General features: G+C 36.8%; 1 protein-coding gene across 2 annotated transcripts in view; it reads left to right on the top strand.

Moving 5' to 3' along the window:
* The window catches only part of LOC132110936 (E3 ubiquitin-protein ligase UBR2-like), a 33,089-nt gene that overhangs the window by 1,661 nt on the left and 16,943 nt on the right, over positions 1-14,485 (top strand). For both annotated transcript variants that reach the window (XM_059518048.1, XM_059518049.1), the window contains exons 2-10: positions 1,019-1,278; positions 4,116-4,194; positions 5,222-5,332; positions 5,844-5,974; positions 6,775-6,913; positions 7,021-7,083; positions 7,448-7,568; positions 11,511-11,618; positions 11,790-11,878. In XM_059518048.1, coding sequence (XP_059374031.1) covers positions 1,019-1,278; positions 4,116-4,194; positions 5,222-5,332; positions 5,844-5,974; positions 6,775-6,913; positions 7,021-7,083; positions 7,448-7,568; positions 11,511-11,618; positions 11,790-11,878 — 1,101 coding nt within the window. The remainder of the gene's footprint in view (positions 1-1,018; positions 1,279-4,115; positions 4,195-5,221; positions 5,333-5,843; positions 5,975-6,774; positions 6,914-7,020; positions 7,084-7,447; positions 7,569-11,510; positions 11,619-11,789; positions 11,879-14,485) is intronic.

Below are 14,485 nucleotides of genomic sequence, written 5' to 3'. Positions count from 1 at the left end.
GTTTCACATGATACTTTGGAAATCTTTCTAATATATTGATTTGCTCGTTGACATTTCTTACATTTTTTTTCAATGTCGACAACAGTTGTGCTGCTTAATAATTTTGTGGAAAGCATCTTATGTTTATTTTTCAGGATTCTTTGATGAATAGACAGGCCGAAAGAACCGCATTTATTATTATATATTTTTTGTAACATTATAAAAGCACTTATTCTGACTCTTGACCAATTTAATGCATTCTTGCTGAATGTATGTTACAGTTTAAATAGCCCAGTAGTTTATTATGTATTCATACATATGAGATGCACATCTAATGAATTATATATTCATGCATTAAGTTGTTAGGTCTTGGCAGCTATAAACCACTGAACTCCACTTGCCTTGATGTTTTAGGAATTATTCTCTAATTTAAGTGATAAATAATATGAAGATTTATGCCTGAACTTAATCTGTTTGTACGTTTTGTAAATAAAAATAAGAAAAATAATCATAAGATTTGATTCCCATTCCAATTAAATTCCATGGTTATCCCAAAATAAGCATTAACACACAGTTATGTAACTAGTGTGTCTATTTAATATTATTTTCCAAACAATCTTTTTTGTGTGTTTACCCACAAGAAAATACTGTTACTGTGAAATAAGGTTTTGGTCACACCTACAATGATCTTAGCGTCATTGTTCAGCTTTGTACTCGCAAGAAAATCAGTATTGTGTGGTAAATGTTTTAGAAAATGACCACCTTCCAGGCCATGCAAATATAAAACAGCAGTGCAATCACAGACTGACCCCCGGTGTTCTTTTTCCAAGCCTGACCTTTGTCCACATGACCTATTTACTCTTTACCAGTTACGGTTTTAGTTTATTTTTGGCCTCTCTGTGTCTGTTTTTGCTCTGTAGCACTATTTAACTGATAATTAAATTATTTGCACATTTATAATTAAAGTAAAAATCTGATTTTCTAAAAATGTAGACTTGTGTGTGTGTTTGTGTCTAATATTTTGCCCCTCTGTCCATAGAAATGGCTGTTGGCGAGCAACCTGTCCAAAGAGGTGTACCAGCACTTGGCCTGCTACGTCCCCAAGATCTACTGTCTGGGCCCTAACCTGAACCCTCAGAATGAGGACCTGCTGGCTCCACTGCTGCTTCAGAGCCCGCTGGAGTGGTACCTGTGTGGGGAGGAGCCGTCCGTGGGATTGGCCAAGCTGGAACAGAACAACCAGCCCTCACAGCTCTGTGGCCACGTGTTTAAAGTGGGAGAGCCAACGTACTCTTGCAGGTACAGTGTCAATACTTCATCTCTTCTTGATCCTCCCAAAGGAGGTTACAGTCTAGATTCTCATCTAATCACAATGATTCTCAATTGGTTTGATTCGAGAAGGCACTTAAGACAAGCCATCTGCTTGCTGTCTGCTTCCTAGACGGATGATTCAGTTGGTTTTGGAACCAGTCAAAAGTTTGGAATATATTTTTTTCTTTTGAAAAGTCTGTTATGTTCACTAAAGCTGCGAAATACAGAAATGTTATTACTATTTGTTTTTATTACCAACTGTTAATTTAATTTAATATATGTGACCCTTGAGCACAAAACCAGTCTTAAGTCGTTGGGGTATATTTGTAGCAATAGCTATAAAAACATTGTTTGGGTCAAAATTTTAGATTTTTCTTTTATGCCAAAAATCATTAGGATATTAACTAAATGTAATGTTCCATGAAGATATTTAGTAAATTTCCTACCGTAAATGTATCCGAACTTAATTTTTGATTAGTAATATGCATTGCTAAGAATTCATTTGGACAAATTCAAAGGTGGTTTTCTCAGTGTTTCGATTTTTTTTGCTCCCTCAGATTCCAGATTTTCAAATAGCTGTATCTCAGACAAATATTGTCAGATCTTAATAAACCATACATCAATGGAAAGCTTATTTATTTAGCTAAATCTATGAATCTAAAAATCTTGAAAAATTTACACGTAAGACTGGTTTTGTCAAACATTTTATGGCAAACCTGAAATGACTGCAGTCGTCTGTCACATGATCCTTCAGAATTCGTTCTCTTCAAATAAATGCTGTTCTTTTGAACCATCTATTCATCAAGAAATCATGAAAAATCAACCAGCAGGTTGGTGTGAGAGCATCTGCACACACAGTGAGGCCAAGACTTTTGGACAGTGGCCTGGTGTTAAGAAGGAAAGCAAAGAAGTCACTTTTCTTCAAGAAAAACTTTAAGGACAGATAGAAATTCAGCAGGAAGTACAAGGATTGGACAGCAGAAGACTGGTGCAAAGTTATTTTCTCTGATGAATCTCCCTTCTGACTGTTTGGGACATCTGGAAAATCAGTTGTTCAGAGAAAATAGGTGAACGCTACCATGAGTCCTGTGTTGTGCCAACAGTGAAGCATCCAGAGACCATCCGTGTGTGGGGTTGCTTTTCAACCAAAGGAGAGGGCTCTCTCATAATTCTGCCATGAATGAAGAATGGTATCAAAATGTCCTGCAAGAGTGACGACTTTGGTGATGATCCGTGCATTTTCCAGCATGATGGAGCACCATGTCACAAAGCAAGAGTGATAAAGAAGTAGCTCAAAGATGATTACTTTGAAATTTTGGATCGGTGGCCAGGCAACTCCCCTCATCTCAATCCCACTGAGAACCTGTGGTCAGTCGTCAAAAGGCGAGAGGACAAGCAAAAGCCCACAAATTATGATCAACTCAGCGAAATAAATAAATAGAAATAAATCTCCATCAGTCAGGATTTGGCCCAGAAGCTTTTTTTTTTGCCAATAACAGCCTTTAAACCTTAAGATATGCTTATCATTGTTTTACAGTTTTCCATAGACACGTGGAAAAATAATCTACTAATACTGAAGCAGCAAACTTTGCAAAACAAAATTTGTCACTGCCAAAATGTTTGGCTGTATATGTCACAGTTGAATTTATTTCATTTTTTACATTTACTATTATTATTTTTTTCTCCATACAAGTCCTAAGATATGTGTGTGTGTTGTTGAAGTTGTTGTAGGGAAAGGGATTGTGTGTGGGTCAGTGTGTCCCAAAGAGGTGGAAGTCTTGGCTGAATTAGGCCAGGTTACTGTTATAGGTTAAGTCCTTTAGACAAGATCACTGTAAGCTGGCTAAGAGGCCGGAGGTGACTGAAGTATGCACTGTTCTGCTCTGTTTCTTTGAGAAACAATAAAAGGCTCACACACATCCCACATACATTATCATGCTGATATTACCAGATTCGAATCTGATCTGGCTGATGTCAAGTATATCTTGCATCCTAATAAATTGTGCAAGTGTTTTTATTTTACAATCCTGATATGTGACACTGGCTTTGATCCAATCCCTATTTTTTTTATTTTTGGTTTCCACTTTTTTTTTAAATAAATAAGCTGTCTTTTTTTTTTTTTTTTTTTTTTTTTTTTTTTTTTTAAACCTATGTGAAATCCAATAACTAAACAAAAAACAATATACACAGTAAACATTTTTAAAGCATGTAAAATGTCATGCTTAGATTTCCATGAACATATTCCCAAATAAATGGTGTATAAATAGAGAATGTTTTAGCACAATGCTTTTAAAAGTTGATGGTCAAACATATCTTTATAAAATTTCACATTGTTATTGCAGATGAAATAAATGTTTTCCATCAGGTTAGATATTGATTATCAGTCACTCAAACTCCTTTATGTAAATTTCTCGACTTAACCGTCAATCATGTATTCAGAGCACAGTGGCTTGTGGCCAATATTATCCCTTAAATTGTGCATGGATCTGCACTACAATTTTGGACACATTAGTTCTAATTTCAAATACTATTTAGGACTGATAGTACGTGAATTGGGACACGGCAACAGAGTTATTCACTAGAAGAGAATACTGGGATTGCTTTACTTGTGAAAGCATGCCATCCTGCCTTAGAGTTGGGCCACAATGAGGTATCGAAAAGGCAGCATAATTTAGCTGCTATTTAAAGCAACCTTCATTTAGGAGCGTCTCTGTGTGCTACCTAAAAAGTGTTTTTTTTTTGTGGGCAGATTACTGAGATTTTCTTTACTGCTTCAGTTCTTCTCTATAAGCAGTCTTCATTTTGATATTATTTTTCTTTATCAGGGAGTGTGCGGCTGATCCGACCTGCGTGCTGTGTATGCAGTGCTTCTTAGGCAGCGTTCACAAAGAGCATCGCTACAGGGTAAGCAGAAACTGAGACACATACAGCAGCCACTTCTCTTTAACTCCTCTTAAACCTCTCGCTCAAGTATGTATCAGCATGTTTGTGTGAGAGGCGCAGAGAAAGTGTCTAATACCAAGTTTATGGGTCTGACTGCCGCAGGTCAGTCTCATTTGGAGCAGTAGAAGCTGGCTGCACCAGTGGAGCGTGAACCCTGACTTCTCCCTAACAAAAACTTCCTGTTTACATTTGTCCAACCAAATGAAGTCCGAGAAGTCATTATGGCTCAACCAAAATGATCGTTCATACTGTTTCAGCATTTAAAACGGAGGGCTGTGACTCATGGTGCAGATCTTTGTAAAGGTTACAGGACAGATGGAGCTGTTGTGTTTGTGAAGATCAAACAGTCTAACAAATTGAACAGACTGGTCTCTAATTTAAGTGCGGTTTCAGTTTTACCACTCACTCCGATATTTGTTACTGTTCTGTTTGAAAAATTATTTTGTGGAGTAGTATATTTGATGCATCATGCTTTAATAACTCATAGTATGATAAAGGAGAATATGCAGCTCAAATTGAGGAAGCATGTAATTTGGTGCAGTTGCCAATAGTTATATAGCCACAAACTAAGATGAAATCCTGATAGCTTATAATGTATATCAGTGAGATCTTTATAACAGTATACAGTAGCAGAGACATGCATATAAAATGCAGAGAAATGCATATACATATCAGTTTTCACAATATATCGATTTAAGAGTTATATGCCTAATTTTATGATCAAGGCAAAACATATAATGCAATACAATAATGATTGAGAGATGACAAATAAACATTCCTCAAAAGCCTGATCATATTTGATACTCATCATTATGTATAGCGTGTGCAAGAAAGTGTGTCTGTTTTCAAGAACACCAGAGTAGATCGTCTTCATGTCAGTGACAGGTCTGTTATTTCTAAGATACAGATGTAGGAGACTTGAGATCAACTCTTAAGCTGTCATGTGCTGCTGTCTTTGTGAGTAAGTGGCTCTTTGTGCTCTCTGTAGATGACCACCTCAGGAGGCGGAGGTTTCTGTGACTGTGGAGACACGGAGGCCTGGAAGAAGGGCCCTTACTGCCAGAAACATGAGCCCAATAATAGTGACTCCTCTCAGAAGGTAAGACACCTCTTTCTCTGTGACACACTGAATCAACAAGATGAATGGGAATTAATAAGGAATTTAATGATTCTGATTTAAATTGAAACAATTCCCAACTCTACATGTCAGAACAAGATAAATACTTCAGCATGATGTAGTTTTCATAGGCGCAGGGACGGACAAGAGGTTTTATATTAGGCCTATAGCATGGTGTATTTTTATTTGTTTTGTTTACAGAAGTTCTATGTTTAATATATGTCAGTTGGTCGTTGTAAAATTTTGTTGTTGTCCATTCAAGCAATTGACGGAAAATTGACACTAATTCGAAAGTGAAAGTAAAATGCGCACTGGCATTTACAAGCTATTTAAAAGCAAAGGAAAACAAGGTAAAGAGGGAAAACCCCAAAGAATCCCACCCCCTGTGATACCAGTATTAATGGTTTTGTCTCGCATTGATTAACCGACGTGAAAATTTCTTCACCGTCACAACCTTAAAACAAACCCTTGTGTTCCTTGTTTTGTTTGGCAGGATCCTTTGGCTAATATGACTGAAGAGATGATTGCTCGCACATACAATGTTTTCTCCATCATCCTCAAATATGCTGTGGACATGCTCACCTGGGACAAAGAGGATGAGCTACCTGAAGGCCTTGAGCCACCGTAAGACAATTAGCACTCATACTATGGGCTGTTTTTTACCTTCATAAGAATTAAGAAAAAGAGTCACGCATTAGCTGTTCATGTTTTTTTGTAAAACTATATGAAACTGCTTACCCTGAAGTACTAACAATGAAATGTTGCACTTTTGTATAGGATTTTGGCTCATATAGATCTTTTTATTCTTTATATATAATTTTACAATTTATTTGTATAAGCAAATGCACTAAATTTTGTAACTTCACTACAATAAAATTCTACACTTCTATTTTAGTTTGAACAAAGAAAATATGAGAATTTCTCATGCAGTTGGGCTAGATTTCTGCCATCTGGTGAAAAAAAAAAAATAAACTAAAAGAAAATAATAATAATAAAAGAAAATAATGACAATAATGGCCAGTAGATGGCTGAAGTGTCCTGTGCATCCAAATGCTACACCAGAATTCTTGATGTTATGCTTAAAAAAATAAATAAATAAAATACACATTTGGATATTTTAGACATTATCTTACTACTATTTGTCAGAGCAGTCGCTCATTACATGAAGTAAATTTTCAGATTGCATATCTAAAAAGTCACCAAGTTTTACAACACTCAGATTAAACAAACTTTTTTTCTTTTTTTTTTAAACAAATCAGAATCGGTCAAAAATGACTGGGAAGCTTATTGGGCTTAATCCCTATAGAAGAACACATTTTTAGGGGGTACATGTTAATCCCTCAGCATCATCCGTCATGCATGCAATCGCTTTTGGTTACTGCATGTTAGTATATTGTATATTTATTTATTTTATTTTTCTCAAGGTTGCGTGGAGACGCGTACTACTGCATGCTGTTCAATGATGAGGTCCACACGTATGAGCAGGTCATCTATACACTACAGAAAGCAGTGAACTGCACTCAGAAAGAGGCCGTCAGTTTCGCCACCACAGTGGACAGAGATGTAAGTTGACCTGCTGTTAGTTAAACAGTGCCATGAGTTCAGGCTTAAGGTTCAGCACAGCATGTTCTTGCTTTTGTTCATTGATTACTTCTGTTCATTGTGTTCAGGGCAGGAAGTCTGTTCGCTTTGGGGACTTCCAGTTTTGTGAGCAGGCCAAATCTGTTATTGTGGTAAGTTCTAAACAGTCACAAATCTCATCTGTTTTCCTCCGATGTGTAAAGCAATTGGGTTTTTTGCTCTTTTATTTTTATTTATTTATTTTTTCTCCTTCTGTAAGGTTTGGTAAAGTAGGAAATTTAGGTTTTATGGAGAAATGGTCCCCAATTTGTATATAGCAGTTTCAGCAACCAAGCAAAAGAGGATTTTCATGTTAGACAATAAAAAGAGTGAAAAAAAAAAACATTGAAGGAGGGACATAGTACTTCATCAACACCTTGGCAACCATTCAGGCAACTTTGCAGAAATGAAAGCATCATTAAAGTGTTAATGTAAATGTAATTTGTTTGTGAATATGTTTGGACGCATGTTTTGCAGAGGAACACAAGTCGGCAGACGAAACCCCTGCGGGTTGAAGTCATGCACTCCTCTGTAGTGGCTCATCAGTGTTTTGCACTCAAAGCTCTCACCTGGCTCGGCCAAATCATCAGATACTCAGGTCAGTCTCTATGTCTGTCTCTATCTTTCTCTCTCTCTCTTTCTGTGTGAATTCTTTCCTTTCAAGTTCTTTTTTGCAATACATTTTTTATTTTAACAATATTTTATTATGGTTCCAGTAATCATCAGTTTATCAAATTCTACCGCAAGTTTTATTGTATTTAAAACGGTGATGACATGGATTTGTTTTGCCACATTATTTTAACAAAGTGTGTATTTACACTAAGTGCAAATAGCTTGCCTTTTTGGCTGAATCTGTATACGCTAACTCTGCCCACCAACGTGTGATTCGGCTTGTCAACACTGCAAAGGACAACCGATAATTAAAACCGATAATTAAACGTGTGATGTTTTCATTTTGACTCAATCGACCTGGGTTCGAATTTGCCTTTTGACAAACTTTTCTCTCTTTTCAAATTTCAAATCACATCAGAAAAGCATTTTTTTTCCATGAAAAGGAAGAATGTAATCAAAAAGTTGAAAATAAAGGATCGGATAGGGTTAGGATCGGTGTAGGAAGGGCTTTATTGTCCCAATAAAGTGGCATTCATTTAATAATTTGAATTACAATTTACACTCGAAGTTAATATTGTATACTGTTTTACAATGTACTACAATTCTGGGGTGCAGATAATTGCCACTATTTGCAATAAGTAGTAACATTTTAGCAAAGTGTAAATGGAATCTATAGCTATTTGCACTTAGTGTAAATAGCATCTATCGCTAAGAAAATATGCTTTTTTCATTTTCACTGCTGCCTTATTTTAATGTTTCCTGAGGTTTACTTATAACTAGGGCTGTGACGGTTGCCGTGACAACCGCGTCACCGCGGTGGTCGGTTGCTACCGCGGTTGTCTACTGCCACCGGCGGTAGTGCACGTGACGTCACAAACATAATACAAAGTTTTGTATATAAGTGTAATAACTGTAATAGTTGCAAATTCTAAGTCTATGGTAATTAACAAATTACCTCAAACACAGCGTTTCCTTTAGATTGGCAGATTTGAGCGCGGGAAAATACAGTTTATACATTCAACAAATTAATTTAGTGTTGGGCGATGGATCTTGTTGGGAAAGCAAATACCACCTCACCGATCTGGAGTCATCTGCATTCATGTCACCCATCAGCGTTTACACAAGTTCTCGTGATCGCAAACGCTGGCTGGTAAGGTTTGGTGAGGCTTTCTCCAAACTGGCCAAATACAAACGAGACAGCGATAAATAAAAGATGGTAACAAGAAATATGGCAACGATTCCTATTTCAAAGAGAGCACGTGCAGATGAGGAGTTACTGAGCTTGCTTGGTGGCGGAAAAGTAAACCAGACGCAACAACCGCGTTGCGACAGGTTTAGTCTGTCTAGTATCTATACAGGACATTTGAACTCTGTGTCAGTAGCCTACATCATAGACCGGACGGGGATTTATCATGTCGTGTTGTGCTGCATCCAGTGTAGCATCACTGATTATAATGAGTATTTTCTCGTGTTGCGTCGCTCGCATCCGTTAGGGTGTATTTAACTTTCTTATTTAGGCTACTTTCTTGTAGCCTAAATAAACATTATTTCTTTGATATTTATTTTAGTGTTTTGCAGGCAGCGTTCACTGACAGAAGTGCTCAAATAAACACGAACTGACAAGTTAAATAGGATGTGTTAGATGAGTGAGACAGTGCTGGGCTGATTTCTAGACGTGCATATAAATATATCCTGTATATAATATATATAAAATATATCACATGCATGCACAGTTTAAGTCAACTTTAATCACCTTTTTTTGGTAATTCCATGAATTAACTGACCACGACACTGCTTGCACATAGTTTATTTCACAGTTTGATATGAAAGGATACGCACAAAGGAAGCGCGCACCGCCTTTGAGCACAGGACCGTCCGCGCTCGCTTAACTTGCACCTGATAATAAAGTGAAGTGGAACGGGTGTCTGAAACGTTTCCTGTTCAGTCATTCTGCGAGTCTGCGACTGAATAAATTCACTTCTTGTCATGAGAAAAAGTGACAAAGCAGCAGTTGTGAGTGGGTGGCCATCCCCGCCCCTACGTAAAATAATTTGAATAAGTTAAACTGGAAAAAAATTATCGCCTTGGTTAACGAGCAAATTTTGACACTAATATATATATATATATATATATATATAATTTTTTTTTTTTTTTTTTTTTTTTTTTTCAAACACCGCGCCACCGGCGGTTGTTAGTCCATGACTACCGCGGTGGTAAAAATCAGCCACCGTCACAGCCCTACTTATAACATTAAAGTTTTTTTTCACCAAAAAAAAAAAAAAGGAAAAACTATTTACAACTCCAATTTCCAACAATTTTCAACCCTCATTCTGAATCTGGAAGTCAGCACAGAGATGCATATGAGCTTTTTAAACAGGATACATCAAAGGCGATCATTCCTATACTCGACATTCCAGTTGCTCTATTGTCAGGAGTAGCTCAAGCATGTGGAGTATGTCAGAAATTGAACCTGTATCTGTATCAGCGATTTATAATGGGTTCTATTTGCTTTTGATGCGACATTCAGTGTAAATGTCAGCTGTTAAGCGAGTGACTGCCTATGGTGCGACAGTGTCTTTCTCTTGAGGGAGTCTTATGTAAATGTGTGTGCTCGTGTGACATCACAAATCCACCACTATCCAAATGAGACATTTTTTGAACTTGATTGAATAATGCTATGTGAGGATATTTTAAAGGGATAATTCACCCAAAAATCAAAATTATCTTTGGAACACAGTTTAAGATATTTTAGATTTAGTCCGAGAGCTCTCAGTCCCTCCATTGAAGCTGTGTGTACGGTTTACTGTCCATGTCCAGAAAGGTAAGAAAAACATCATCAAAGTAGTCCATGTGACATCAGAGGGTCAGTTAGAATTTTTTGAAGCATCGAAAAAAAATGTTGGTCCAAAAATATCAAAAACTACGACTTTATTCAGCATTGTCTTCTCTTCCGTGTCTGTTGTGAGAGAGTTCAAAACAAAGCAGTTTGTCATATCCTGTTCGTGAACGAATCATTCGATGTCACCGGATCTTTTTGAACCAGTTCATCAAATCGAACTGAATCATTTTAAACGGTTCACGTCTCCAATACGCATTAATCCACAAATTATTTAAGCTGTTAACTTATTTATTGTGGCTGACACTCCCTTTTGGTTCTTGACTCGTGCACGAGTCATTATCTGGCTCGGCTCGGTGTTCATCTTCAGTTCTCTCTTCACAGCAGTTCAGTCAGTGTACTGTTTGAGTAAATGAATCACTCCGGGATATTGGCTTGTTTGAACTCAGAGGGAGTGTCAGCAACATTAAAAAAGTTAACAGCTTAAGTCATTTGTGGATTAATGGGTATTGGGGACGCGAACCATTTCAAACCATTCAGTTCGATTTGGTGAACTGGTTCAAAAAGATCCGGTTACATTGAATGATTCGTTCGCGAACCGGATATCACAAACTGCTGTGTTTTGAACTCTCTCACAACAGACACAGAAGAGAAGACAATGCTGAATAAAGTCGTAGTTTTTGTTATTTTTGGACCAAAATGTATTTTCGATGCTTCAAAAAATTCTAACTGACCCTCTGATGTCACATGGACTACTTTGATGATGTTTTTATTACCTTTCCGGACATGGCCAGTATACCGTACACACAGTTTCAATGGAGGGACTGAGAGCTCTCGGACTAAATCTAAAATATCTTAAACTGTGTTCCAAAAATAAATGGAGGATTTACGGGTTTGGAACGGCATGAGTTATTAATGACATAATTTTGCAAATTGGGCGAACTAACCCTTTAAGCTATGAAACTTGCAGAATGCTTTAATGGTCCAAAGACCTCTTATATGTCAAAAGATCAAAGGAAATGTGAATTTTTTTTAATCTAGCCGAGTGCTCTGTGTTAGACCGCTGTAATGAATCAGTGCTGTCTCCAACAGATGCTCTGAGGAGGATCCTGTGTCAGGTGGGTCTGCAGCGAGGACCAGAGGGAGAGAACTCTTCTTTGGTGGACACGCTCATGCTCTGTGACTCCAAGATGTGGAAAGGTGAATGAAGCAAGACTGATTTCCCTTCTCATTCTCATTACTGTAATGTGTCTGTATGTTTTAAGTTTTTATTTCCATTATTCTTTAGATGAGCGATGAGATGTACTTGACTGGTTTTGTGAGATTCACCCAGATGCGCTAATGATGTATCTAATCTTGTGTTTCCTGCAGGAGCGAGAAATGTTTACCACCAGCTCTTTATGAGCAGCTTACTCATGGATTCAAAATACAAAAAACTTTTTGCCATCCAGTTTGCAAAGGTAAGACTTCCATTTGCAATGGCACAGTATTTTTTTGTTTGGGATTGAACCCCATGAAGCCCCCAAAAGTGGAGAAAATTTGCCACATGAACCCACTGCAGTTTGCATTGTCATGATTACTGAGGAATGGGTTCAGGAAACAGTCATTATAATTTGTGGAGTTCATTTAGCAGAAATAGCATAATTGTAACATAACGCATTAGCACTGGCTTTACAATCTTATCAGAGCCCTCTGTGCCTTTATAGCACAGAGCAACGTTCTTGAAAGTTTGGCTTTCTGGGACTCCATGACAAACTGTACATTAGGGGTGGGAGAAAGAATCAATTCTCTGATTCTCTCTTCAACGCTTGAGAATCGATTCTGAGCTTGTTTATTTTTCCCGCATATGGTCGGGCTTCATTGCACAGAATTTGTGCTGTGAGACACATGCACATCGCTTGACAGTCTGTGCTTCCACCCGCCATGTTTTACTTTAGATATACTTTCATTTATGCTGTTTGGAATGCAGTACTATAAGATGCACGAAACTTGCGCACTGACAGACTTTCACATGCGCTTTGTGTTTGTTGTCCTGAAGCTCAGTTTCTGCTGCAATTTAATGCACTTGCATTTTCAAATATTTTTATCTGAAATTGATGTACACAGTTATGTTTTCAGAGCAGGACAAAACATCTGATATCGAAATAGATCTGTGCGTGAATGCAGCCTGTTAAAGCGGCCACTTTCTACGATCTCATCAGTAATAATCAAACAGCAATAATGCTGAGGAAAAAAAGAAAAATCCTCAACTATTGTCTGTACACTTTCGGACACTTGAACATTTATTTTAAATAAGTAATTGTTTAAAAAAATAAGTTAATTTTGAACCAAATAAATTTGATATGAAATTTATATGAAAACGTAGCCATGTGCAGTAATATTGAAAACTGAGAATGTGACGCATCATGATATTGAGTTGATAATGATAATCGTAATTGAATTGTGAAACCAGTGAAGATTCACACTCCTGTTTTTAATAAGGCAGTACTGACATATAGAGATTCCAACTATAAACAAAAAGCATGTAACTGCAATTTTGTTTAAGATGTAAAGTTGTAAATATGTATTTGCACAGCAGAAGAATTAATTGGGGGAAAAATGTAGATCAAGAATCATTTTGGAAATGGATTGTGACTCCCAGAACTGGAATTGGATCAAAACATGAAGTGCCTGAAGATTCCCACCCCTAATAGATGTACAAGATGTATGACAACATTGTGATGCATTGTTAATCGTAATTGAATCGTGAGATACCTATAGATTCCCACCCCTACTGTACATGAAAGGGATAGTTCACCCCAAAAAAAAAATTAATCACTCACCCTTATGTCATTCCAAACCTACATCATGAAGACACTGTGAAAGTAATCCATATGCATTGAGTGGTTTAATCCAAGTCTTCTAAAGAGACAAACACCGATGTGGAGAACATGAATAAGATAAACAGAAGCCTAACTTTACTTGCTTGACATGCAAGAACAAACCTCACTGATTTAGGAGGAGTAAACGATTTTAGATGTTTCAATTTGGTGTGAACTAACCTTTTTAAATGTTTTTAGATTAATGTTGTTTAATGTTCTGGGTCCAAGTTAGAATTTGTCATTTACCACAGATAATATTTTCAAAATTATGTTAAAATGCTCTTCCACTGAACATCTTATAGTCTACAGCAGGGGTCTCCAACCATTTTGTGAGTGAGGGCTCCCTGAAGGGATAAAATAGTCTTGAGGGCTACTTGTTTGATATAGGCACACACACACACACACGCACACAAAGTTTCAAGTTTTGAAAAATACAACAACAAACAGTAATATTGTTAAATATTATGACTATTGAATATATAATTACCGTATATACCCGAATATAAGACAAGTTTTTTTTGTCCTAAAAATAGGCTTTTTTGTCCTAAAAAATGGGGTGTCGTCTTATATTCGCGATATAGACAAAATCACGGGGGGAAAGGGAGAAAGAACAACGGCATAAATATGAAATAGAGACTGAATGATATACTTTACATACTTGCATGTAAAATTAGAAAAGCAACATAATATCTGTTTAACTAAATTAAAACGCTGAGTCCTCTGCCGCGCGATACGCAGAGAGAACAAGAGAGGTGCGCGCACGAGACGCAGAGCGAGAGAGAGAGAGAGGAGTATAAGTCATTCTACGAAAGCACTGTATAACTGATATAGGCTTATTTTTTTATAATTTTTTTTCCTTTTTATTCAATACAATTCCAAACATGCTTAATATATCAGGAAATATCTCGTTTCTCAAATATGTGTAGGTAAACGCGTTTTGCACCTTTATAGATTGTTATTTGATCAATATATGGAAATGTAGTGTAATCTATTAACTACACATAAAAACCTGACTTTTTACTTAAGTGCCATATCATGCCATAAAATATTTTTAATACGACTGAATTTGCATTTAATGTAAATTTTAATAACAATATTGTAAGATACTTATTTTAACACTTTCATTTTACAGAGAGTAAAGAACATTTACATTATCAAAAAACATTTTCATTCAGTCTAGCCAGAGTTCAGGCACTCTCAAAAACT

This window comes from Carassius carassius, chromosome 30, assembly GCF_963082965.1.
Source record: "Carassius carassius chromosome 30, fCarCar2.1, whole genome shotgun sequence".
NCBI lineage: Eukaryota > Metazoa > Chordata > Actinopteri > Cypriniformes > Cyprinidae > Carassius > Carassius carassius.
The sequence above is the reverse complement of the archived record's forward strand: the minus strand, read 5'-3'. Positions and strand labels throughout refer to the sequence as shown.